Here is a 26,857-nt window from a genome sequence, read left to right as displayed (position 1 = left end):
TCAAGCTCAGCAAGTTCTTTTATTGGAAAAAGAAATAACAAAAGGCCACCGCATCACCTGTGCCCAGCCATCCCATGGAGAGACACAGGTGAGAGCAAGGCCCAGTCACACAGTGGGCTGGGGTGGGCTCAGGCCGGGGCCCGGGTCAGGGAGGAGCCCACTGGACTGCAGCCCTCTCAGGTGACTCTGGATCAGAACCCACTTGGGCTCAGGAGCTGGGACACCCTCCCTAACCCTCTGGGCCTGAGGGTTGCTCCTGTGTCCAAGGAAACCAGGCCCCTCCCCGGTTTCAGAAAGCTGCCTGCGGTGGCTGGTCTCTCCTCTCCCCTCCCAGCACCTCCTGCCACCGGGGCAGGCAGCCTCCAGGGTCCACCTGCAGGGCACCCGGACAGGCAGCCTCCTCCCTCGGGCACCCTGAGCCTTCGCAGCAGGGACATAGGGCTGGACGTCCCTCTTTCCTCTCCAGAAAGAGGTTTGCCTTTTCCCCTGCAGGCAGCCGGCTCCTCTGAATGTCCGAGGAGGTCTCACTGAGCCTCAGAGAATCCTGGAGCGTGGGCGGGCTGAGCGTGCAGGGTCTGTGGCCCTGCTGCCTTGTCATGGGGGCTGGGACGGGGCACGGAAGGCCCCAGGGGGGCTCTGCTCTCCTGGAACCCCAAATTCTCTTCTGCTAGCATGTACACAGAGGCATCCGGTGGTAAGGAGAACCTTGCAGGTAGGGAAAAGGCCTGGAAGAAGAGCCAAGCTGGCAGCCACAGGGCAGGGGCAGGGGCAGGGGCAAGGGGCTCGAGGGCGTGTATTTACAGGCGTGTATTACAAGGGGCTCTGGGCCCATGCAGAGCAGTAGCCACAGACCGTCACACTGGAAGGTAAGACAGGATGCAGAGAGGGGCAGTCATCTGCCTCGCAGCAGGGGGAACGTACAGTGCACTCTCACACACACATGCACTCACATGCGGGCACACTCACACACACGTGCACTCACATGTGGGCACACTCACACATAGGTGCGCTCACATGCAGTCACACACCTACACACACATGCATTCAAGCATAGAGTGCACTCACATTCATCCTACATGTGCCCCCACTCATGCTCACATACGTGCGGGTTCTAACCTCAGGAAGCTGGCTTCGGTTCTGGCGGTTCGAGCCCCCAAGCCTGCATCTCTCCATGGAGCCTTCCCTGGACCCCACATCACCTCCAGAGCCCCGCTGTGTCCCAGACCCGGCTGCCCACAGAGTCCGGGGAGCTGGATGCTTCTTGGCAAGGCCAGCGTGGCCTCAGGCTTTGGTGGGGGACAGGGAGCCCCAGGTCTGAAGGCGTTCAGAAGGGAACTAACTGAACAGCTAGCTCTCCACCACGGCAGCGCCTGTGGTCTGACCACTCCCATCTCCCCAGGCCTCAAGGCAGGTGGAGGCAGGATCACAGACAGGCAGAGGCCCGGCGTGACATCAGGAAGCACAGACACGGGGAGTCAGCCACGGGGCGCAGGGCCCCCAGGGGAGGGTATCCTGGGGACGTGGGACGTGGGGCGAGGAATCATGCAGGACGGGGATTCTCTGTGTTACACGCCCGGGCCCTCTCGGGGTATTAAGAGAGCTGCTGCAGAAGAAGTGGGTTGTCCAGATTGTGTTGTCCCCACCCCAGCCTCCGTGTGACCCGGACCAGCCTTATGGGGAAGAGCCAGGTCAGGAGGAGGACCGTCCTTCCCAGGGCCACGGCAAGGTGCGCGGCGGATGGCCTGCGGCCAACACTGGCCAGTCCCCCACCCGCCCGCCTGCCTGCCCGCCCGAGCAGCAGGTGGGCCCACAGACGGACTCAGAAGCGGGTGCTCTGGTAGCGCAGCCGCCGCAGGTCTGCAAGGCCCTGGGTCCGGCCGTACACCTCCCTGCAGGGAGTCTCGGCCAGTCACCGGGACCCCGCCCCTCCGCCCCCGCCGCTGCTGCTGCCGCTGCCGCTGCTGCTGCTGCCGCTGCTGGAGCTGCCGCTGCTGCACCGGTCCTCGTAGATGGAGATCTCGATCTGGGGCCGCGTTAAGGAGGGCTGCCGGCTGCCAGCAGGGAGGCGGGAGCCTTTGATGGAGGCCAGCTGGGGAGCAGGAGGCACAGCTGGTCCTGCTTCCTAGACAGTAAGAACCTGAGGCCTGGGGAGCTAGACCCCAAGGCCCACCTGCACACTCAGCTCAGTTATGGAGACTGGCGGGGCCAGGCACTTGAGGGCGCACAAAGGCCCAGGAGCTCACTTTCTAGTATCTAATCACTGAATCCCAGGACAACACATGCCAGGGAAGTGGTGTTATTATACAGGATTAGAGGCCCGGTGCATGAAAATTCCCTAGCCCAGCCTGCCCCTCTCACAATTTGGGAGCCCTCAGGGGCAGGAGGCAACCCGATGATCAGGGAAAGGTGATGCCCCATCACACCTCTGCTGCTGCCACTGCCGGCAACATAAGCCTCGGGCTTCCCTGGGTGGCTGGGGAGCTGAGAGGACTGGGGGACTCTGAGGGCAGGCGCCCAGGCAGGGCTGAAGGGACTGGGCACTGCCATCTTGTGGCTGTGAGTGCTGTCATCTTTGAGGATGGGGCAGTTAATTAGCATATTCCCCTCCCTATTGGCTGTGGGTGCCACCACCTTTGAGGTTGGGGCAGTCAATTAGTATATCCCCCCCTTACTGACTGAGGGTGCCGCCATCTTTTGTGATGGCATGAGGATCAATTAGCATATCCCCTCTCTATTAGATAGGATGTGCAAGGTCTTTGGTGTCCTGAGTTCAAATTCCACCTCTCACTCTAAACCAGTCACTTGTTGCCTGTCCGTTTTCATGTCTGTAAAATGGGTATAATAATAGAATCTTGGGGTTGTTGTGAGGCTTAAATGAGATAAAATGTGCTGGTACCTGACACATAGTACAGGCTCAGTAATAACAAGCGCCTCTCGCTGGGCTTTGTAAACGTGAGACTCTGGTACTTGCATTTTCTTTGCTCAATTTTCTATTAAAATTTGTTTTTTAACCATTCTATTCTTGCTGCTGCTGACTGGGGAGGGAAGTGTGCACACTAGACCAGGTGGAGTGAGCAAACCTATAACCACCCCTTGGCCAGCCACCACGGCCTCGTTTTTCTCATCTGTGAAAGGGGGACAACAGGACCTCCCATGGGGAATTAAGGAGGTTTATATGATACTAGTGACCCCGTGCATGGATTCGTGCACATTGAAAGGAAAATTAATTAAAAGGTGGCCAGTGGGGCGGGACTGGGTGAGACGGGCCATACACACCCTGAAGCCAACCTTCCATGATCTCACCCCAGCGTTTGCAGAGTGAGCGGGGTCTCCCCAAGAGGTGGGGTTCCTCAGCCTGGCTTATGGGGGATTGGGCCAAAACCGGCTCTCTAACATCCCCCGAGGGGTCTCGGAGTGTGTGTCATACAGGGTGTGGAACTCAAACAAAAGTGTGCAGTACACCAGATTTGGGGCCGACGGTGCCTCAGCAACAACATAACCCACGGCCAAAGGTAGAATTGTGTGGCCCCGTGAGGAATCAGGCTCCCTCCTCTCTGTTGCGGGGTACATCACCCAGAGAACCGCCACTGCCAAGTCAGTGCAGCTCGGCAGCTTCTGCATTGAGCGGCTGCCCCCTGGTGGTCAGTGTGCATCATAGCAACCAGTCAGGCAGGGAGAGGGACACTTAGCATATTAGCCTTTTATATAGATAGATTGTAAACATGTAAATATAGGTGGCTATTTGCATATTCCCTGAGGGGCAGTACAGCTTTGCAGTTAAGACTGGGCCTGGGCTCAAATCCATGAGCCAGTGACATAATGTTACCCACATTATAGGGGTGTTGTGAGAATCACATGGACCCATAGTTTCAGAGCACTTACTCTGCCACCTGGCATGCACTAAGCACTGAGTAAATGCAGCTCAATACATAAAAGCAAACCCTGAACTTCACAAACAGCATGGATAACTTATGGTGAAGGGAGAGGGTTGGTGACCAGTCATGTAGGGCACCCTAAAAACCCTAGGGTGGTCCCATTTCCTGGTAGCCTCACCCCAGACCCTACTGACTGGCAGCCCTCTGCCCCTCATACACACACACACACACACACACACACACACACTCAAAACAGACAGGAAGGATACAACCCTCATCCCACGCTCAACGGGGTCCGTGAGCAGGAGGCCTCGAGGGGCAAAGATCTTCTCATTCTGCTCTAGGATGTAGCGCGAGATCTTCTTGAGAACCTGCAAGAAGAGGGGCCGGTTGAGGATGAAGTGGGGCAGGGAGCCCCAGGAAGGGGGTGCAGGGTGGCCGGGAGGGAGCACCTTCTCGTAGTGGGTCTCCATGCAGAGGAAGATGAAGTAGGCCGTGGCGCAGGCCAGGCAGCCCTCCAGGTAGGAGCTGCCCCCGATCTTCTCCGCCTCTGCGTAGAAGCTGTTGAGGGTCTTTATGGTCTCCTCGAAGAGCTGCCGCTCAATCTGGAGGGAGAGAGGGTCAGAGGGCCAGGCCGACGTCAGCCTCCCTGGGGTGTGAGCAGTCACCGGCTGACATGGGGGTAGTGGTAGGACCACACCAGGGGTGGGGGCAGCACCCAGGCAAGACCAAGGGGCTGCAGGCGCCGGTGAAGGAGCAGAAAGAGCACTGGACTGGGCGTCAGGAGAGCTGGGGTTCAGACCTGGCTGTCAGCTAGCTATGTGACGTTGGACTAAGGATCTAACCACTCTAGCCTGTTTCCACATCTGTAAAATGGGAATAAAAATACTACTTGGGCCCTAGCTACTTTGTCTCAATGGACAGAGTGTCGGTCTGCAGACAGAAGGGTCCCAGGTTCGATTCTGGTCAAGGGTACAAGCCCTGGTTACAGACTCGATTCTCAGTAGGGGGCGTGCAGGACGCAGCCAATCAATGATTCTCTCTCATCATTGATGTTTCTATCTCTCCCTCTCCCTTCCTCCCTGAAATCAGAATAAATAAATAAATAAATAGTATTTAAAACAAACAAATAAAGAAAGAATTTTTTTTTCATCCTACTTGGCTTCCCTTGGAAACAGGAAGCTCCTACAATATCCTAAATGTGAATGCTTTAGGCAGGAATTCAGTGACTTTGTCACCCCCCACCCCTGTTCTGGTGGCTGTGAGCGCTCAGGACCTCATTGGTAGGGGCTCCCATGTTTGGAAGGGACTCCAACGGCACAAGAGCATTGGGTGAGACCTCAGACGTGTCTTCCCAGGAAGGGGCACTTTCTCCTAGACAAGGGTTCACGCAGAACACGACCGTCCCGTGTGTTTGGACCATGGGGAAGCTGGCCCACCCTCATCGGTAATCATCTCAGCTAACATTCACTCAGCACTCCCCCTGGGCCCGGCTTTTCTAATGCATTCTTCCACTTAACCCTCACACTTCCTCCTATCAGAGAAGCGGGACTGTCATCCGCTTCCACGGGGAGCACTGCTTGACGCTCCAGCCCCCGAACTGGTTTCCTTGCTCCCAGCCCGCCAGGACAGCTCTGAGCAAGAGCTTCCCAAGCCTTCCGTCTCTTTCCAAGCGGGACCCAGGAAGTCCTCCACGGCCTGACCCTGGGCCCCGCTGAGCACATCTCCCACTCTGCCCCTCACGCCGGCCCTACACCAGCCGCACTGGCCACCATGCTGCTGTTTGCCGCCGCAAACCTCCTCCACCAGACCCCACTGTCCCCTGCCCTGTTCCCTGCCCCCTCCTCCCTTACTTCCCTCAGGCCTCACCTTATCCCACAGGCCACCCCTGACAGTTCCCTATCTCTAGCTCCCTCTATCCAGCTTGCCCACCCCTTATTTTTCCAGTACTTGTGAGCTCGTTAGCGGATCAGCAAAAGCCAGGCCTGTCCCACCTCCCCAAACCCGTTTAGATCTGCCTGGCTGCTGAATGAAAGGGTACAGGTCTGCCCTCTGCCCTCCCCCAAACCCAGAGCATTTGAAGCAGCCTGGGATGGAGGCTACGCACCCCTCTCCCCACCAGAACCAGGAGCAAAACTCCGCCGAAAGAGCTGATGCCAGGCCAGGGGCCGGAGGTCCCTGAGACACACAGAAGCTGAGTCTGCAGGGAGGGCTGTGGGGAACAGGATCCTTCAGGGCTTTCAGGATCCTTCAGGGCTCCCCAGAAAATACTAATGTGGGTGAGAACTGCTGCTAAACAGTGGAGATTCCTGAACCCAGTCCAAAACACGGAGCCGGCCTCTCTGAGGACACCTGGTACCACCCACCAGGTCTGGGGAGTTTCCATTTAACAAGCTCTCCAGGCAGCTCCCCTGCTACTGAACTGCGGGAGCTGCCGGACTGGAAACTGAGGCTCCTTCAGTGCCGGCTTTCAATGAGGCAACAGCACGACCGTGTTAAGAATGTTTTTTGTTTTTTAATTCTTCCGTGTGAAGTGGCTGAATCAGTGATGTATCATACACTACTTTTATCCTGGGGGGGAAAAATACACATGACTAAGCCCCTCAGGCCCACCCCGGCCTGTGTCCCCAGCTTAGAAGCAGACGTCCTTACCCGGCCGTCCAGCTCCGGGGGGAACTTGGTCTGGAACTGGCAGATGGTGCCGTCGCTGTAGTCCCTCTGGATGAAGATCTTGGTGGCCAGGGACGCGCTCCGCCGCAGCTCCTGCAGGTTGTGCACCTGCGCAGGCGAGAGGAGACCGTCCAGTGACCATCCCTCCAGGTCTGTCCCAGATGGGGGGCGTCTGGGGGTGTGGGTCTTTCAGCGCTAAATTCAGGAACGTTTCTGGGAAACTGGGACCAGTTGGCCTCTACACTTAGGCGACCAGACGTCCGGCTTTTGGCGGGACAGTCCCAATTTTTAACAATTTGTCCTGCATCTGGAGGCGTTTTAAAAAGTCCCGATTTTTTTTTTTTTTCCCTGCGTCCCGAGGCATTTTTAAAAGGTCCCAATTTTTTTTTTTTTAAATCAGGACTTTTTTAAAACGCCTTGGGATGCGGGACAAATTGTTAAAAATCAGGACCGTCCTACAAAAAGCGGGATGTCTGGTCACCTTACCCTACATGTGCTCCAGGAAGGTCACGGGGAAGCAGGACTATAGAGTTCACGCCCAGGAGATGCCCTGAACAAGCCCAGGAAAATCTAGAAAAAGCCTGAAGCAGAGCCAAAACAAGGGGTTCTGGAACCATCAAGAGAGCCAGAAACAAATTTTAACCAGAGGGAAAGACTTCCTGGTGGCTGGCCCAAATCACACACACACACACACACACACACACACACACACACACACACACACACCTAATGAGGCCTCCATACTTCCATTCATTCATTCAGCAAGCATCAAATGGTCACAACTTGCCAGGCCTTGGCTCAGGGACCCCAGTACTGAACAAGGTTGGAATGTCAAACTCTAATTGGCGCTTACAGCAGGTCTGGGAGAGAGGCGGGGGGGGGGGGGGGGGGGGGGGTACCTGATGTGCCTTGAACTCAGGGAGATTCAGGTTCAGGCCAAGTCATGTGATGGCCTGGGTAGGAGAGCACCAGGAATGGTTTTCAGGCCCAGCACTCTCACCTTAGGAAAGGAGAGTCCCACAAATGCCCCAGGCCCCAGAGAAAACTGTGGAGAAAGGGGGCTGCAGCCAGAAATAGAAGCAATTCCTTGCCCTGGTAGGAAGGAGGGGGTGACTTCTGTCCCCTGTCCACACCTGCAGACTCGGCATCGACACAGACTAGCATTTGTGGGAAGTGGACTCAACTCAAAGAACAGGGCCCCTTTCTTCCACTTCCAGCCTCTCATCCAACGTTCCAGACAAGCAACCCACTGGGTGAAATATGCCAGCCATTAGAGCCACGTGGAGACCGGGCCCCACAGGCAGAGTGCACACACAACCAGTTCATCCAGTGTAATTAAAGCGAGTCCATTCAGTCACTCGGCTTTCCTTTATTGAGTCCTCACTATTGCCAGGCTCCAGGGATGCCGAGCAGAAGACAGTCTGTGAGCTTCAGGGAGGGAGACAGGTAAATATATAATGAAGTCAACTGTGATAAATGCTACGGAGAAATAGCCTCTTTCCCAGAAGCACAGGCTCAGAAAGGCTTCCTGGAATCCTGTTGAGTCATTAAGGAAGGCTGGAGTTACCAGTGGCAGGGGCAGGGGTGGGGGGGGGGGGAGATTATTAGGAGGAAGAGGCAACCCAGACAGAGGGAGAAGCTTGCAAAGTAATGAAGATAGCAGAGAAGGTAGTCTACTCCAATGAGAAGACTGCACTGGAGGCAGATTTCAGCAAGTATGGAGTTGATTTGCAAATCAGACAAGAACACTAGGAATAATATCGAGGAGAATTAGATTTTTAAAAAAAACTACTAGAGGGGTTTTTGAAGGGGAGGATTTTAAGAAGAAAAAGAGTTGCTTAAAAGCTGTGGGAAGAATAAGTAACGTGAAAAAGATGGTCAATATGGTAGCTGGAGCAGATAATTGGTAGATCAAGGTCCTGGAAAGGTACAAATCAGAGAATGATCACTATTTGAGACCTTTCTAACTCCAGGTGAGCCTTGTTCTGCCTAAGAGATGTGATCCCAAAGGATTGGGATTAGATTAAATAACGTATACATACTCCTCTATTCTTGTACTGGAAGGAACCGCTGAGCTAAAGCCAGCCCCATACTCCTCTATTCTTAATAGTTCTTGATTCCTCTAATCAAGGTTTCCATTGAGATGTCTCCTTGACATCTACTAGGATCCTATGATGACTTGGAAAAATAAAGAATGCTTTGCTTATATAAATAAGTTACTCATCATTGTGTCAAGCTAAGGTTTTATATTTTTTTATTTTTTTAAGGAAAAGGGTGGTGGCCTTTTTCCTAACCCACTGACACGAGCCAGTCCATCTTGAGGATGGATTCCCCTCCCCGGAAGGATCATTCTGGCAGCTTTGTGAGTGGTGCACAAGAAGTGGGCATGACTGGGGTCGGGGGCTACTTGGAAGGTTGACTAAAGTGGGTCCAATTCCAGAAGAATGTGGCGAAAATGCAAAGAAAAGGAAATGCCAGTGCTTCAGCCATTCTGACATGGACTCAGCTTCCTCCCCTCCAACATCCTCCTTTGTCTGAATTCACACATGTGCCCTGTGAGCTAGCAGGCCGGTATGTGTCTCCAAGGTCTGGCTAGCTGTTCTTCTACCACAGCCACCTCTTCTACCTCCCCGGCACAGGGCTAGATTAGGTCCCAGCCTCCCTTGCAGCTATTGTAGTTAGGTGTGGCCATGGGCCTGAATGAAATGTGAGTGGAAGTGATAAATGTCATTTATAGGCTTGGCTCATAAAGACCAGCCACTCCTCTGAGATCTCTCCCCTTCCATAGAAACCCAGGGAGACTCATGTGGAAATGAAGATGGTGGGGCCACAGTTGGAAAAAGCTCGAGTCCCTGAATCCAAGCCTAGAGGAGATCCACCTGCCTGCTGATCAGGAACACCTGATGGGAAATAAACCTTCATTGTATCACGCCATTAAGATTTTAGGGTGCTACCTTACATAAGGCAGTCCCATTTACTCTTGGCTTTTACCCACAGGTTCTCAAAGTTGCCATAGTGGGAAAGGCCAAGACCATTTCTAGCCCTAACAATATCCTGAGCTTCTGGACACTGTCCTGGCTTTGGGGGACCAGGGATCCCCTCCCCTCCCTGGACAGTGTTTGTGGGGTCTTGAGGAGTTGCTAGAGGACAGTATCGGATACACTTTATATGGAAGAGCCTTCATTTCCAAGATCAACTTAAAGCACACACATCCCCAACTCATCTATAGTTGGTGAAGAGCAGGATTCAAGGCAAGGCTGTCTCTCCTGGCCCTCCCGGTGGCTCAGTTGTGAAATACCAAAAAGCTCTGACGGAAAGATGGGCCACTGGTCTAGGGGCAGGAAACCAGGTGCTCGTCCTGGCCACGTGAATCTAGAAATTCTTGCCTTCTCCAGGCCTCCACTTCTTCAACTGGAAACTGACGAGATTGGAACTTTAGGTAGTCATTAAAGCCCCTTCCAGCTCTGACATTCTAGATGCCTCGTCAGGGATTATGAATGCAAAAGTTTACAGGGACTAAGCATGTAAGGGGGCCAGGTGGGGACTGTGGCTAATTAGAGAACTCAAGTCCTCCGGTCTCACCTGATGTGAGGTGTGCCTGGGCTGTGATTCTGCCTTTTAAAGAAAAGCCATAAATCCAGATATCCTTAACATCAAATAGCATGATTTTTTAAATATTTCAGATAAATGTTTTACATTTATACGCACTGAGCAGACCAAATAAGGCACACCTGTGAACCAGCACCATTCCATGGCAGGGGGTCCTGGGACCAGAGCAAGAGCCAGCTGTCCAGCCACTTGCCAGCTTTCAGGAGGCTGGCCAGGGTTTTTAGCCAAGATCATGAAGCTCTGAAACCCCACTAGAGGGTTCCAGAACATGCACCCACCTCTCCCGGGGATCACAGCTGCTGTGTCTCCCCTGGGCGGTCCCCCTGGACACTGACCCAGACACCTGGGCATCTTATCAACTTCTTATCTTCCTCAACCCTCCCCTCTCCCATCACTGTTCTCAATAGAGTTAACCTGTTGGAGATGGAGAGGAGCAAGCACAGAGTACAGATAAGCACTCCCAGGCCTGGGCTGCCCTAGACACACTGGAGGCCCCTTCTGGCTCATATCTCTATCCTCATTAAAAACAGCTAATTCTGAGGATGCTTTTGAGACTCGACTCAGGAATCAGGAAATGCAGCTGATGAGCCAACATCATGCTCCCTGGCCAGGCTGTGGGGGAGTGAGGACCATGAGTCACAGGCAGCCAAGTGGGGCCTCAGGATGGAAACCTGGGCACAAGGCCTCCCTGCATCTCAGAGCCCAAGCCCAGCCCATTGTCTGCTGGTCATCAATGTGTGCCTCCGAGATCAAACCTTGGACACATTTTAAAGTCTCCCAGGAGCCAAACTCCACCTCTTGAAGAAGCCCCTTTCAGCCAGGCATTTCCTAGCTGCCTTGGCCACCTGGGCAGTAGTCCCTGCTCCCAGTGACACACATACACAGAGATTTGTCGCTCAGGATATAGGCTCAGTTTTCAAATGAGGTCAGTGTACCACTCAGGAGGCTTCTCCCTCCTCTGTGTTCCTTATACACACCCCTCCCGTGAAGCTGACTCTTAAACAGAAATAAGGGAGCAAAAGGGTCCTGTTTCCATGCCTTCCTTATCCAGGGATCCTGGGACAGCCCATCTTTCTTAAGCCTCTCTCTTATTGCTCATCCTCACTGTCTCCTCCCTCCCTCTCTCTCTTTTCCTCCCTCCCTCTCTCTTTCCCTTCTCCTCCCCTCAAAGCACCTTCTGCTGGAGCTAAGGACCCCCCTTCAGAATCCTAAGGGAATGGCCACAGGAGGTTGGCATGAGGTCTCCTTCTCCCAACAGGTTTTTCCTGGTGATCGTCCCTCATTCCGCACGTTAAAAACAGCCTGGGGAGGATGACTCACTCCGCAGCCCGGATGATGTGCACGTCCTGTGCCTTGGCAGGGCGAAGGCTTCCTTCCTCGGTGCTCCATCAGAGTCCACCCAACGCAAAGCCTGGCAATGAGCAATGTTTGCCCTCCGCTCCCCCTCCCTTGTGAGCATTCCTCTGTCCCTCTCTGCCCTCAAGCTGGCCCAGCCAGACCAGTTCCCACACGCCCGCCATTCTGGAACTCCTTCAAAGCTTCATGTCGAGACCCTCTAGTGCCCACCTCTCTATTGGGCAATAAGGCTGGCCAACTGAGACACCTGGATACAGCCAAATGCTCCCTGGCCAGGGAGGCAGAAGACTCAAGTTCTAGTCCTGGCCCTGCTGATTTTTAGCCATATTTTTTTTGAATAAGTCTCAGCTCCCCAGTTGCATCATCTGTAAAATGAGATAATTATGCCTTCCTTGGCTCCTTCACAGGGACCAGGCAAGCTGCTGCATCTCCACTGTCTCATCCAGTTAATTGGGAATAATAACACCATCCTTGCCCACTTCACAGGGTTGCCCTAAGACTCAAAGGAAAGCACGCATGTGATAGTGCTTTGAACCCAGGAGAAGCGCTAGATTCAAGAAGTGTGATGGGGAGAATCACACATGCCTCACAGCAGCCTCTTGGAAACAGAGCCTCGACCTCGAGAGGTGAGCCTGCTGTTTGGAGTCTGGGAAGCGTAGACCCGAGAGGAAGCTATGCTGCGGCAGGTGGGCCTCTTGGAATCCTGTCAGATGGCATCACAGATGCAGCTGCCTCCTCTGCCCACGCCTCTGGCCCAATGGTGCCTGTGTGGCTGACGTTTCCTTCCTGCCTAACACCTGCAGCCTCCACTGCAGTCTGACAGCCCTGTCTGGAAGGTGACCTGCTCCTTGGCCATTTCTCCTTGGCCATTTCTCCTTGTTCTTCCTGCTCTCCCCGGGGTCTGTGGTACTTTCTGAGCATCCTGCATCCCTCCGCCCTAGAAACCAAGCTCCATGGGGCCTGCTCCAGGCTAGCCCTCCCGGGGTCCTGGGGGCAAGCTCCTCTAGCGAAGCCTGAGCCAAGTCAAAGCCTGAGCCAGGTCAGAAACCGGAGTGATGCTGAGCAACGAACGGCACTGGTTCTGTGGTGGAGACACCAGCAGAATAACAATGACACTTCGTATTGATGTCACGCTGCTCACCAGGATGCCCGGAGGCGCAGCACTAAGCCATTCAAAAGCTTCTGCTGTCCCCATGGCTCAGGTCCCAGCTGTGTCAGAAATGGGAAAACACCACAAAAGAAGTCCACATCGGAACCGGGTGTCCTGGGTTCCACTCCAAAAATCCGAAGAAAGGAAACTTTTAGCTCTACAGCTGACATGCTGTGTGAGTAGTTTCAAGCAGACCCTCCCCTTCTCTATGGCTTACCTTCCCCACTTACTAAGTGGGAACATAAAGAGCCCCGTTTCCCTGATGAAAGGAGGGGGCAGAAGAGGTCCTTCCTGGCCTCTTAAGCATTGCACATAGATTCTGACCTCGGCTCTCGGCCAACAGGTCTCTTGGTTCAACTTTCAAGTCTCTTGAAAGTAACACCCCTATAGGCACACCTCGAGGAAGACACGCTCCTCCCATCAGACACAGGAGAAATGTGGACACCCAGGCACAGGAAACTCCAGTGTGGAGGATAAACGCAAGCCAGGGCAGCTCATTCAAACCAACCATTTGGGGTCTTGGCTTGGAGATCCCTTGTCTCCCTCTGGCCCCTGAAGGAAATGCTGATGTGGAGGTAGGTCTGCCATGCCTTCGCCAGGTTTTTCTGGCTCAGCAGCTGAATCGCTGCACCGCATAGCAACAGCACCCAGCCGCATTCCCTCTCCTAGGCTCATTTCCAACCCTTAGGGTAGGGAAGCTTGCAGTGGAGGGGAAGGGGAAACCCCAACAGAAGTGCTGGAGCAGCCCTGGCTGGCGCTAGTGCCAACAAGTGGCACGGATAGCTCCAGCACTCAAATGGGGCAGATGGACAAGCCAGGGGAGCTGAGCTCTGCTCTACCCCTCTGCCACTGCACCATCCACCCCTTCCGCCCCCACCGACCCTGGAAACCACCTCACCCCACCTCCTCACCCCATACCCTCCCGCCCCACCCCCGCCTCCTTTCCCGCCCAGACGCCCCTAGAGGGGATCTGTTCCCGCAGCGGCCGGGCACTGCCACGTGCTGGCCCCCCTACCTCGGTGGCCATGTTCCGGGGGTGCTGACCGCTCGAGCCCACTGAGGGGTTGGCCAAGGCGGCTGTCCGCGGCGCCGTCCGCAGGTGGGCTGGCGGCGGCTGTGAAATGGGGTCCTGGGCGCTGTCCGTGGTGCTGATGCGGCGCCGGGGTCCCGGGCGCCGGTGGGCAGGGGGCCCCGCGGGCTCCTGGGTCCGGCCGCGGTGCTGTCCGCGGTGCTGATGCGGGCGAGGCGAGGTGAGGCCGCGCCCCGGGCTATTCCTCGCCGGCCTGCCGGCTGCTGCCGCTCCTGCAGGCAACCGCAGGGTTTGGGTTTGACAGCGGCGGGGGTGCGAGTGGGGACGGCGCGGGGAGGAGGGGGCAGGCGCCTCCGCCGAGCGGGAGGGGGAAGCGGCGGCCCCCAGGCTCCGGCGCCCGCCCGCCCGCCGGAGAGGAGTCCCGCCCGCGGCCAGCGGCTCGGCTCCCGCCCCGGCGCGGAGGCTCCGCCCCTCCTGCCCTTCCCCCCAGCAAAGCGCCCGGAGCTCTGCGCTCGCTCTGGCCTCCCGGGACCCACCCGCAGACACAGAGGAGCGAGAGGCAGGACAGTTCTGGGGCAAGACACTCCACTGGCAGAGGCTAAGGGTCCTCGGCTCGTTCGCCCGCGGCTCCGTTTCCTCTCCAGCCCTCCCCCCTGCGGTCCAGGCTGCCTCTCCCGTATATTTTTCTTCTTCCTTTCCGGTTCCTTTCCTGGACTCTCCTCCGCCTTCCCCCCTTTCTCTCCTGTTCGCTGCCTTGAAACCTATTCGCTAGCCGAGGATATTGCAGGCCGCAGAGAGTCATTTCTTTTCTTTAAATACGTTCCCGAGTTTCCTCCCCTGACACCCTGGTCCCTTTTTTCAAGGAGCTCCAGCATTGAAGCCAGACTGTTCCTGCCACTCTTCCAGGCCCTGGCCCCGACCCCGACCCTCTTTTCTCTGGCCTCTGTACTCCCAGAGTTTACAACACACACACACACACACACACACACACACACACACACACACACAGACACCCGCCACTCAGAACCACAAGCTGGCGGTGCCAAACTGGTGGGCCCACTCTCCAAGGATGGCAGGTCCGGTTCCGGGGTTGCCTTTGCATTTTCGACATCACACTTTTTACCCAGATGACCTTCTGGCTTAATGAACAAAAAGGAAACACCGACACAGGTGCCTTTCACCCACCCATACTACTCCTTGTCCCTTTGAGGGGGAGCTGGGCGCGTTCCTCTGCTGCTTGCTGCTGCCTGAGGGTCAAGTGCAGCAAATACAGGAGAGAGAGGCCGCCGGGAGAGCTGGGCTCTGACTGGGGCCTCAGCAGCTGTGTGACCTGAGGCACATGCTTCCCATCTGAGAGTATTTCTGCAAAACGTGTGGGACTTCGCAAGACTACCTCTAGTGGTTTTATTTCTCCCTCCAACCTTGTGTTTTGTGAAATTTTCAAACATACAGGAAAGCTGAAAGAAAAATACGATAAGCTATACTATCTATCTAGCGTGAATAGTTAACATCGCAACATATGTGCTCAATAGACAAGGTCAGAAACATGGAGGTACAAGCCACTAGAAAGTGACTGGCATTAGGAGGCTTTATACTTAACTAAGTACTTCACCACGTGTCTAAGAATAAGGGCGGTCTCCTACACAATCACAACATTACTAACACACCTTTAAAAATTTCGTGTCATCTAATATCCTAGCTCCGCGGTCGGCAAACTGCGGCTCGAGAGCCACATGCAGCTCTTTGGCCCCTTGAGTGTGGCTCTTCCACAAAATATCACAGCCTGGGCGAGTCTATTTTGAAGAAGTGGTGTTAGAAGAAGTTTCAGTTTTAAAAATTTGGCTCTCAAAAGAAATTTCAATCGTTGTACTGTTGATATTTGGCTCTGTTGACTAATGAGTTTGCCGACCTAGCTTATTGCTCCTAAAACACATTAATAGAAATGATCCCCTCAAAACTTCCCCCAGAACTTTTCATTTTTAATAGCTAACATATATTGAGCACTTACTATGTGGCAGGCCATATGCTATGTACTTTACATGTATTACCATATATGTAATCCTCACCATTGTTATTTGAATTAAAATTATTGAATTATTAATTATTTAACAATAAATAATTAAGTGACTTAATATTCTTTTCTTATTCCCACTTTACAAAGGAGGCGACTGAGTAAGTTGCCCAAAGTGATGTGGCTTGTGAGCAATGGAGGCAAGATTCAAAGATGGGCAGTCAAGCTCCAGGGTCTGTGTGGGGGTACTGCCTCCCTCCAGCATCTTGTAGACCATAAACTAGCCAAGCAGTAACCACAGCTCCAACTGCCTATTTCACAGGTGAACACACTGAGTCCCCGAGGACATGCCCATGTAGTTACAGGCAGGTGTTTTGTTCTACCTTAGAATTTGACAAATGAGTTAACATCAAGGAACAACCTGAAAATAACTGGGAATCCCATGGTGGTCACTGGTACTAAATAAATGCATAATCTGATAATCTCTACGTATAACACTCCTGGTTCCTCACACTTGATTTTGATCATATTAATTAGACAATGTCTGGAAACCACGCTCTTCATCTGATGATGAGACCTAGATGAGTTTATTCAGTTAGTCCATTCATTCAACATAGGTTTGTCGGACACTTACTATACATCAGACACTCTTCTAGGAGCTTGGAATACAACAATGGCTAAATGCACAAAGACTCTGTTCGTTTGAACTTACTTATTAATGTGGTTAACAATAACACATTAGCAAATAGTATAAAATATGTCCAAGTATGATCATTGGTAGGAAGAAAAATAAAGCATAGTAATGAGGGAGAGTATGTGTATGACAGAGGAGAGGTTCTTTAGAAAGAAAAGGCACAGCTTTTTTTGAGAAGGTGAAATTTGGTGAGGCCTGAAGGAAGTGAGAGAACTTACCATGCAGATCCAGAGGGAAGAGTGATCAGGACTAGAGGACAGAGTGCCAGGGCCCTGAGGCAGGAATGGGTTTAGCTGCATCTTCAAAGAATATCAGGGAAACCAGTATCTAGACTGGTGTGTGGGAAAGGGGAGAAGAGGTGGGAGCTGAGATCACAAAGGTAGCTGAAACCAGGTCTTAAGGGTCTTGTCGGCCCTGATAAGGTCTTGAGATTTCACTCAGCAAGTGAGGTGGCAAGCCTTAGAAGATTTAAAGTGGAGGCAAGGCCTTATCTAATTGCAGTTTCTTAAAAGATTACTCTGGATACTAGTGTTGGGGAAGGCAAGGATGGAAGCAATGAGACCAATTAGGAGACTGATAGCATCATCCAGGCCAGATATGGGGGTGGCTTAGACTAGGGTGGAGGTGGTGAGAAGCAACCATACTCTAGATATAATTTGAATGAAATGCTGACAGGATCTGTGGATAGAATGGGGGTGTTGTATAAAAGAGAGTCAATAATGATTCCAAGTTTTGAAACCTGAGCCACTGAAAATGTGAGCAAGGAAGACAAAAGGCTGAGTAAGGATGGAGAACACAGAGTTTTGGATGTTTAGCTGATTTGGGTTTGAAGTTGGATATGCATGCTATACATCTAAGTAGAGTAGGCAGTTGAGGTTCAGGGGAGAGGTAGAGGATTGGAAATATAACTTTAGGCATCATCAGTATGTGAATGATATTTAAAACCATGGGACTCAATGAGATCATCTAAAGAGGGGGTATAGCTAGGAAATTTGTCCAAGAATGATCCTGGGCACTTTGTTACTTATAGGTTGGATAGACAAAGGGAGACTGAGAGGAGTGGCCGGTGAGGTAGGAGAAGACAATGTCCTGGAGCCAAGCAAGACACCTGGTAACAGAGGCTGACCAGCTGTGCAGAGTGGTGCTCATGTGTAGAATAAGACGAGGACTGAGAAATGACCATTGAATGCCCTTTTAAGAAAAAGTCTTACAAGGGTTTATTTGATGGCAATTGCAGGGAAACAAAATTTCAACTGAATAGGAAAAAGTGCTCTGGAGAATGGCAGTTTTGCAGCTTATTTTATACATAAAATCAAAAGACGAAACTTAAGAAGGATTACATGGAATTCATTGGTGGTAGAGTAAGGAGGCGGGAGAAAGCAAAGCAGGGGAGTCTCTGAGACTGGATAAAAAGCAAAGTGGAGAGACACATACTTCTTTTCCACTGGTGGGCACAGGATGGTTAACCTTTATAGCACAGAGAGATGGTATGGGGCCACAAGATAACACTGTGCTCTCTTGTTATCTTGTGCTGTGACTTTGAGGGGTCTGGAAAAGACAATTACTCTGACATTTCGAAGGTATGTTATCTTAGATGCACAAAGACAAGTGACAATTTCAAAAACAAAGACTGACCTCTGTCAAGAAAGCTACAGGCCTAGGACGGTGAGACTACACACCCACCATGACCTGCTCTTCATTAGGGAGTTTTACATTCCGACCACACAATGTGGTTCCTTTCCACCTCTGAGTTTGTAAGGCTGCCACGTGGCTTTCCCTGAGCTTGTCCAGTTTAGTATGTGGCCCCTTTTCTGACTACAGCAGCAACAAGGTCACTGGTGAGCTTGGTAAGAGCCGTTTTAGTGGGAAAAGAGGATGAGATCCTAATTAAGGCAGGTTTGAAGAAGAGGTAAAATGAAGAAGAGGATGCAGAAATACTGAGAGTGCAGACAACACTTCAGAGGCATTGTGCTTGCTGTAAAAGGAGCAAGGAGTAGCATGGCGGCTTGAGGGAGAAGTAGAAGCAAGGCAGGCTCTTTTAAGATGGGAGACCTCAGAGCTTGTTTGTATGCTGATAGGAATAATCTACCTGTAGTATAGAGGGAAACACAGGCGGTTCAGAAAGAGAAGGTTAATTGCAGAATCAAGCCCTTAATAAGTCAGCAGGTAATGGAATCCGGGCAAACAAGAATGGGATAGCTTTGTAGAGGAGCACAGACAATGTTCCCTTCATGGTAGAAGCAGAATAAACAGCCAGAGATGTGAGTTAGGATGTTGTGTAGTATAAGCAAAGGCTTCAGCTCTACTTTTTCCTCCACTTCAACTAGTCAGAGACTCCATGCCTCATGACCTTCATCAGTAAGTACATTCAGCCATCATATATGGAAAGTTTGCTCTGTGCCAGGCATGCCCTGGCCCTTTCCTGTGTCACCCAAAGAGAGTCCTCCTGCTTCTCATTGAAATGACAAGCCTAAGACTCTAGAGAGAACCTTGAGATGATGCACACAAGGTTGAGTAACCCTCCCCAGTCAGTTTGGCTCAGTGGGTGGAGCATCAGCCCTTGTCCAGAAGGGTCCCAGGTTCTCAGTTGCAGGCTCCACGTGTGGGAGATGTGTCTCTCTTACCCTGAGGTTGCTCGCTGTCTCTCCCCCTCCCTCCCACTCTCTCCTAACAGCAGTGGAAGATACCCTCGAGTAAGGATTAACAAAAACAAACAAAAGGATGATGATTCCTTTTAATATCCAGCTCCCCTGACTGGAGAGAGACTTTAACAGCCTCAGCTTTTTACCACCACATTGCCTCCAGGGCTGTTATAACGATCTCAACAGACCTCAAGGCTTGGAGGCATCAAAGTAGAGGCCATGCAGCAAGGCCCACATTTGGGGTTTCACACTGTGCTGACTCAGGGCTGCGGTGGGATGCTGCTGGATGGGCTGTTCCCACACTCCAGTCACTGGGACTAGAACTTTTTAGGCAGGAGGAAATGTTGAGATTTAATCTGACTAATCATTATTACTCAACCGCCTTGGGACCAACCAGTCCTGCTCGAGAGCCTAGCTCTTTGATGTTTTTGTCATAAATCAATGAGCTGGCCTACCAAGTAACATCAAAGAAGACCCACTAATGAATTCACCGTTATCATTCCCAATCTATGGCTGCCTTGGAAAGTCTCCACCACCACCACCACCACCCCAGAAAAAGGGCCACAGCCAGAGGAAGAAACCAAGGGAAGGATTTGGAAATCATGGTATCTAGAAAGAGATGAGAGAAAAAATGAGCTTCTGCAAACTGCAGAGAAGACAGGAAGAGATCCAGCAAATCTCAGGAAAATGAAGAAAAAGCAGGGAGCCAGGAACGTTCTCAGCCCTTGGGTCTGGAAGGAAAACAATTACATGCATGCTTGAGGGGGAAACTGTGGTCTGGAAGGTTATGTGCTATCATCCCAGAGCACATTGCGGGGACTAGAAGGAAGTGTATGGTGGGAAACAGTGTCTCTGGAGTCAGATGACATGGGTTGCAACCTCCCGCTCTGCTATTCACCATGTTAATACAAGTCTCCATCTCTCTGAGCCTCAGTTCTCTCTCATCTGTAAAACGGTGGCAATAAGGGTCCCTCCCTAGACAGGATCCCTCCAAGCAGGGGGAGCTTTGTCTGGATGTTACCTGACTTTTCCAAATCTGGCCTTTCAAGAGGAAACCAGGAAAAGATTTATGGAGATGACTTGCTGGAGATCTTCCCACAGTGACATTTCTTTCAGGCCCAGCAAGATTTCCTAACACACAGAAAAGATCAGCAGGCATGCTTCCAGCTCAGTGAGCACCTACTGTGTGCCAGTCAGAAAGATGGCCATGGGATGTTTCCAACTCCCCAAGGATAACACAGTATAATGGAGCGATGCCCAGGTTCTGCGGTACGTGCTGAGGTGGAAATAGTTACCTCAGAGTTGGGATTCTTTTCTGAAAAGGTTTTACTACTGCCTGGCATTTGAGCTTGAACTTCAAGGTCTAGTGTTATATACCCAGACAGACAGCAGAAAAAGAAACAGGTGTGTGTAGCCAAGAAGGCATGAAAATTGCCTGGAAATGCAGAACCTCTGGAACCTCAAACTCAAGAAAGCAGCTGCCGGGCAGCAATAGGGATGATTTAGGGGTGATTACAAAGGCCCCAGAAACATAAATGAAGGGAACCCATGCTGAAAAACAGTATCAGAGCAGCAGACCATGACACATGTCTGGAAGGGGAATCACTAGGAGGTGACTAAGTTTCCCTTTCTTAACTTTATTCATAGTCTGTCTCTCTCTCTCCCTCCCTCCCTCTCTCCCTCCCTCTCTCCCTTTCTCCCTCCCCCCCATCCCACCCCCACCCCCCCTCCCCGCCCCAGAGGAAGTGAAGTGTGAGGCAAGTTTCTATAAGAAATTGCAGCCACCCCAGGAGAAACTGCAGATACTGGGATGACAACAGGGGACTCGTAGCCAAAAACCTACCTGTCATTCCAACAGCCACTGTGCTGGGTGCCAGGGAGAGCACCCAAAGGCACAGGCCATGTTCTAACCGTGGCTCCGGAGTAACAGTCGTCAAATGATTGACGTCAGGCTCTCACTTCCATACCACACAGACTGGCACAAACACACCCGTCACGTCAAACCATAGCCAACTGGGCGGGAACCCCACGGCTGCTGATTAAATGGTGGAAATTCTTTGAGAAAGTATATATAGGCTTGGGCACAGAGGGTAACAGATGCTTATAAAGCATCATTCATTATGAGAGCCAAGAGGGAGCCTGGAGTTCAAACCAATTTCACCTGCAGAACCCTTTGTTCAAACAAAACCTTGCATGAAAGTCAGATATATAAAACAAATCAAAGAAAGTGGATTTGGATGGAGGGAGGCAGAACTTACCTGCTCTACTGCCCCCTCACTCCCTACAAAAGCCCCATGACACTCCCCCCATGGGCTTTCTAGGGTTCAGAAGAATGTGTTTTGGTTTAATCATCAAAGTAATGCATGCCTGTGATTTTAGAAACATACTACAAGGCTCACAATAAAACACAAGAGTCCCCTGCCTCCTCTAACCTACGCCTTCCTACCTTTAGTCATTTTTCCCCTGGGAGAAATGCCTTTTCACCTGGTTGGCTGTTTCTGCTTTAAATCCTCCCGGTAGTTTTCTTTGCATTGCTAATGATGTGTGTGTAGTTCTATTTCTTGACTTTTTAACTTTAGAAACCTTGTCCTGTTTTCTGTAAGGACAGAGAAGAACGGAGCTCACCCTGCAACCCTCCCCTCCCCATATAGTTTGCAGCACCGTTTGATTTTTGTCCAAGTAACACATGAAATTAGTTTGAAATTCCAAGCAGAACCAAGGGCTTATAAAGAAAGACAGCAGCCCTTCCTAGTTCTTCCTTCCCTCTCATCCATCCCATTCTTCTTCCACCTGAAGTAGGCTGGCTCGTGGGAAAAGCAAACTTCTCTGTTTACTTCCCCTTCTTGTTCTTCTCCTATAACAAACAATGTCACTTATCATGTCTCCCGCTTGTCTTGCCTGCTACATTGGAAGCTCAGGCAGGGAGCTTTGCTATGTTCACTGATGAATCCCAAATGTCTAGAATAATGTCTGGCTCAATAAATATTGGTTGAATTAAAGCAAAACTCTCTGGAAAAAGGGAGAGAAAGAAGCAGGGTTCCTTTGAGTGGTGTTAAAACCAACCATTTTACATTTGATTTGTTCTATGGGAAGGAACGTATATAAATAAAAAATATTTATTTTATAGAAGACACACCATTTTTCTGGACAATGGGAGAGGCACTCTAATAAAGACCTCAGTTCAGACTTACTGGCCTCGAACAAGTTGGTCCAATTGCCTGGGAAGGAACATAGCTGGGAAGGAAATTAATGTTGAGAAAATTGCCTTTATCAATCCCCCTCTCTTAAGGACAGCTCCTGCTGTGGAAAGAGGGGCCCAGGAGCTTCCTCCAGGGATAGCAGCCACCATGAGAGCCAGAGGCCATTGGCCAAAGCCTCAGCCATGGGCACTGGGCACTGGTGGGAAGGAGAGAATGCCATCCTGAGCCTGCCCACCTTCCAGAGGCATCTCACAGCCCATCAGTCCCCAGAACCCTTTCTTGAACCATCCCATTCCCGACACAAGGCTTTGTAGGCGCCCTTCTTAGGGCCTTTACCTTACCGTGCTCTGAGTGGTCACCTCCTATAGAGCTTTGGAAATTCCTGACCACTGGCAAGGTCACAGGGCAGGTTCCAGGACTGGAACGTTTCCATAGTCTTCCAAGTTCTGTGAGCTACTTCACCATTCCCTGCTGCTGGGTCGTCTAGTCCTGCTTCTGGGCCCCCTGCTGCCTCCCTATACCTATAGCTTTCTTCCTTAAAGCTAGAGCATATAGCTCCCTCTTCACCAAGGCCACACCCCCGGGACTCCTATTGTTCCAGAGATCCAGCCCATTACCTTCCCAGGCTCTCCTCACCACCTCTCTCCCTCACACCCCCCACGCCAGCCACAGCCACATTGGACTTCTGTGTCTCCAATGCTCTGTTTAACTTTCTAGCTTTCCTTCATACATGCTCTGTCTGTGATGTTCTTCCCTCCTCGTCACCTGGATAACTTTCTTCAGATACCAATGTAAAATTTACTTCCTTGAGTAAGTACACAGTTTTTCTTTTTCCCCTATATTTTGTTTATTCTGATTATATTTGTTAAAATGTTATTATTTGTTGAAACTATAATAAAAGTTGAGACTTGTAAAAAATAAAATAATAAGATTTGCTTCCTTGGCGAAGCCTTCCCTGGCCTGTTAGTTGTGGTTAGGAGTCCCTTTTATGAGCACCCTATGTGTGCCCTATAAAATAATCATATTTTCTAAAATTTATTTGTCTGTCTTCCCTTATTAGAACACTAGAGGCCCAGAGCACAAATTCATGCACGGGTGGAGTCCAGCCATCCTGCCCCGGGGGTTGGGAGGGGGGCAGAGCTGATAGGAGGTGGGGCTGGCCTGAAGGAGGGGAGGTTGGCCGGCCCCACCCCCCTAGTTGAACTCGGAGTCGAGGGGACAATTTTTATATTAGCCTTTTATTATATAGGCTAAGCCCCTCAAAGGCAGGAAGTATGTCTCCTTAACTGCATTCTTAGTGCTCAGACTAGTTTCTGGAAAATAGCAGGTGTTCAATTAATATTTGTACAGGAAAGTGGGTGTATTTACAGGAAAGGGAATGAGTCCATTCAGTTCTCCAACCTTGAGCCTCCGGCAAGGAGAGACATGGCCCCATTCCTAAAGGACTTTTCAGTCTTTTTGGGGAAACTCACATAAAACATGACACAATGAACAACTAACAGGTGCCCCCGTGACCCATAGAGACAATGAGTATTGAGGGAAAGTGGAGAAGGGAGAGGTCCCAATGGTCTGGTAACAGAGTCTTCCCCTGGCCCAAGGGACCAGAGGGAGTTTCTGAAAGATGAGGTGCTTGATACTCAGAGGCTGACAGGCAGGAATGGACACATGGGCAGTTGGAAGGTAAGGACGGTGTATCTGAAATAGCAGGCCATGCTGGCTGAGTTGAACTACTCTATAGAGAAACCAGGCTGGAGTGAGATAATGAAAAGCCATTAAAGAGAGGCAACGGGGGCCTGCAAAGGAGCCAGAACAGTGAGGGCACAAGGAAAGCAGTGTACTGGAATGGGTCACCTGGGAGCATCCTGGGATGGGTTAGAGGGGAGGGGCTGAAGCAGGAAGAAAAGCTACTGTGCTCGTCCAGGTAGTGGGATGGGAGGCACAGGTCACTGCCTAGTAATGAGGGCAAAGGAACAGACTTGAGACATTTTAAATAGAATCGCCACAGGCTGCTGCTTTTAACTGAGCACAGGAGATGAGGAAGGGCAGGGGAAGACAAAGAGGATGCAGGACTGCCCATCCATCTCGTGGCTGGGAGACGCCCTGGTCAGAAATCACAAAGGCAGACTAGGAACTCTATAGATGCCAGAAGTAAAGGGATTTTTACTTACATGATTTTTTAGGGATAAAAAGGACTGCTAGACTCTAAGTTAAGATCTGGGAGGTCTCTTTATAAAAGGAATAGTTAATACCATAAGAATGGGTCACTTGACCTTGGGAGCTAGTAGAAATGGACCAACACTGTCTAGCCTTGGGCAAGATGGTGCAGTTGAAGTCAGACACCTCCGATCAAATCCCAGAGAGTCACTTACTAATGGAATGCCCTTGGGCAAGTTAATTAACCTAGTAGAGCCTAGGTTCCACATTGGTAAAGTTGGGATGATAATACCTAAGTTGAAGGATTTTTTGTGAGGAGTAAATAAAATAACCTCTGGAAACAGCCATGTGTGACTCCTAGTCCATAGCAGGTGTTCAGCAAGGGTAGTCGATGGTGAGAAGAAGTCAATGCAAGAAGAGAAGATGGCAGCCAAAACTGGTTTGGCTCAGTGGATAGAGCATTGGCCTGCAGACTGAAAGGTCCCAGGTTTGATTCTGGTCAAGGACATGTACCTTGGTTGTGGGCACATCCCCAGTAGGGGTGTGCAGGAGGCAGCTGGTCAATGATTCTCTCTCTCATCAATGTTTCTAACTCTCTATCCCTCTCTCTTCCTCTCTGCAAAAAATCAATAAAATATTTATTTTTTTAAAAAAAAGAAGAAGAAAAGATGGCAGATGGAGGCCCAGGACCCTGGAGAATTCATCACAGAAGTCCAAGGAAGCAAAGTCCTCTGGAAGGTGGATTCCTTGGGGACACACCTCAGGCCCGATCCAAGCACACCCTGCAGACCCGGCCTCCGTGGCTGCCACTGGCCGGCAGGCTCCCTGGTCTCCTGGTCCTAAGCAAGGAGCGAGTGATTCTCCTTGTGGAGTACACAGTGGGGGGTCACTCCTCCTCCTCCTGTTCTCCTCCCCCCAGCACACAGCCCTTGGTGATGTGGGATGGCGAGGCCCGCATCCACACTATAACGCGCCAGAATCCAAAAGGGGACCCCCTGCTGAAACCGGTTTGGCTCAGTGGATAGAGCATCGGCTTTCGGACTGAAAGGTCCTATAGGAGGCAATAAAATGCCCTCAGCTGTCTGGCAGTTAACAATCCCGTTCAGGTGTTGGGGAAGTGCCATTTAGCCATTTCCAACATGTAAACTACCTATGGGGCTCACCCTTGTTGAGCCTCCCAAGTTCCATCCTTTTGATGGAACTCTTGTAATGATGATATGCTAGAATTGGCTTCTGGCACTCAGCACTCCCTAGTTCAGTGGTCGGCAAACTGCGGCTCCAGAGCCACATGCGGCTCACGAGCCACGGTTTGCCGCTCTGTTGACTAATGAGTTTGCTGACCACTGGGATAGGGGCTTAATCACAAGGAACAATAGCCCGTAATTATTGGAGAGTCTAGGTCAGTGGTCGGCAAACTCAATAGTCAACAGAGCTGCAGTTTGCCGACCACTGCCCTAGTTCAACGTCTCTTTTTACTCAGAGAGGGGCAGGCACTCATCCTGGGCCACCCAACAAGCTGAGCTCCTCCTGGCTTAGTCTGCCCAAGCAGAAACCCCCAATACACCCTCCACCCCAAGGGTCTTCAAACTACGGCCCGCGGGCCACATGCAGCCCCCAGGGGAGTCTGATCCTGCCCGCCAGGTTTTTTGGGCAGTGAGCGCAGCCAAGGTGTTACAGTAGAAATTAGTAGTTCATATAGTCCGGCCCTCCAGCTCTCTGAGGGACCGTGATCTGGCCCCCACTTTAAAAAGTTTGAGGACCCCTGCTCCACCCCGTAGGCAGGGATGCTGACTACATCATAGCTGAGAAGAGGACTCCGGGGGCCCCAGGACCACTGTAACCCCAGTTACCAGGTAGTTGTCGGCCGTCCCAGCATCCCTCGACCTGGCTCCCTGCCAGAGCCGGGTAGCTGTGCCCTGATGTCCAGGAAGCCCTGGCCGGGCCTTGGTGCCTGCCACCCGCTCCCGGAGCGTGGAGGTCGGGGCGGACAGCCCCCGTCCCTCCTCCAGGTTATTTATAAAGTGTTTTCGGGCGAGTCAGGTGCCCAGCCCAGCAGAGACTGTTCCCTCAGAGATGCTATAAATGACCTGGGCTCTGCAGCCCCACCACAGCCCTCAAGAGCTCCCGGTGGAAAGACTGGGACAGGGAGCTGGGGCCAGCGGGGTCTGTGGGGCTGTCCTGATGCCCCTGCTCGTGGCCTGAGCCCCCAGCCGGCTTGTGAGCCCAGGCAGGCTAGTCTTGTGGCGGGGACAGGTGGGAGAACGCCAGGCAGGGGAAGGAGGACCTGGCCAGGTACCCACTACCGCACGTCCCTTGCCAGGCAGTGCAACTGCCCTTCACCTTCCCAAACCAGACTGACAGACAGACAGACAGACAGACAAGCCCGAGAAGACAGCTCCCACCCCCGCACCCCACGCTGGCTGCTCCCACCTCTCTTCCTGTGTGTACTGCTCGCCACCTCCGCCA

The 26,857-nt window shown here is 51.8% G+C and overlaps 1 protein-coding gene across 2 annotated transcripts; it reads right to left on the bottom strand.

The window, feature by feature from the left end:
• GOLGA7B (golgin A7 family member B) lies at nucleotides 1-26,857 on the bottom strand. 2 transcript variants are annotated; one of them, XM_084904115.1, is made up of 6 exons: nucleotides 26,822-26,857; nucleotides 13,676-13,962; nucleotides 6,528-6,653; nucleotides 4,328-4,480; nucleotides 4,145-4,246; nucleotides 1-2,023 (listed from the first exon to the last, which is right to left on the bottom strand). In XM_084904115.1, the coding sequence occupies exons 2-6, from the start codon at nucleotides 13,685-13,687 to the stop codon at nucleotides 1,910-1,912; spliced, it is 507 nt and encodes a 168-aa protein (XP_084760241.1). In that variant the 5' UTR covers nucleotides 13,688-13,962; nucleotides 26,822-26,857; the 3' UTR covers nucleotides 1-1,909. The 2 variants fall into 2 exon arrangements, with proteins under 2 accessions (XP_084760241.1, XP_084760242.1); XM_084904116.1 differs by lacking the exon at nucleotides 26,822-26,857 and adding an exon at nucleotides 26,242-26,356.

Source organism: Pipistrellus hanaki, assembly GCF_964339955.1.
Source record: "Pipistrellus hanaki genome assembly, chromosome: 14".
Classification (NCBI taxonomy): Eukaryota; Metazoa; Chordata; class Mammalia; order Chiroptera; family Vespertilionidae; genus Pipistrellus; species Pipistrellus hanaki.
The sequence above is the reverse complement of the archived record's forward strand: the minus strand, read 5'-3'. Positions and strand labels throughout refer to the sequence as shown.

Bases quoted from the DNA above. Each gene is read 5' to 3' on its own strand.
- GOLGA7B (XM_084904115.1), bottom strand. The intron at 4,247-4,327 runs GTGCTCCCTCCC...CTCTTCTTGCAG, and splicing joins TGGAGACCCACTACGAGAAG to GTTCTCAAGAAGATCTCGCG. The intron at 2,024-4,144 runs GTATCCTTCCTG...ACGCGGCCCCAG, and splicing joins TTGAGCGTGGGATGAGGGTT to ATCGAGATCTCCATCTACGA.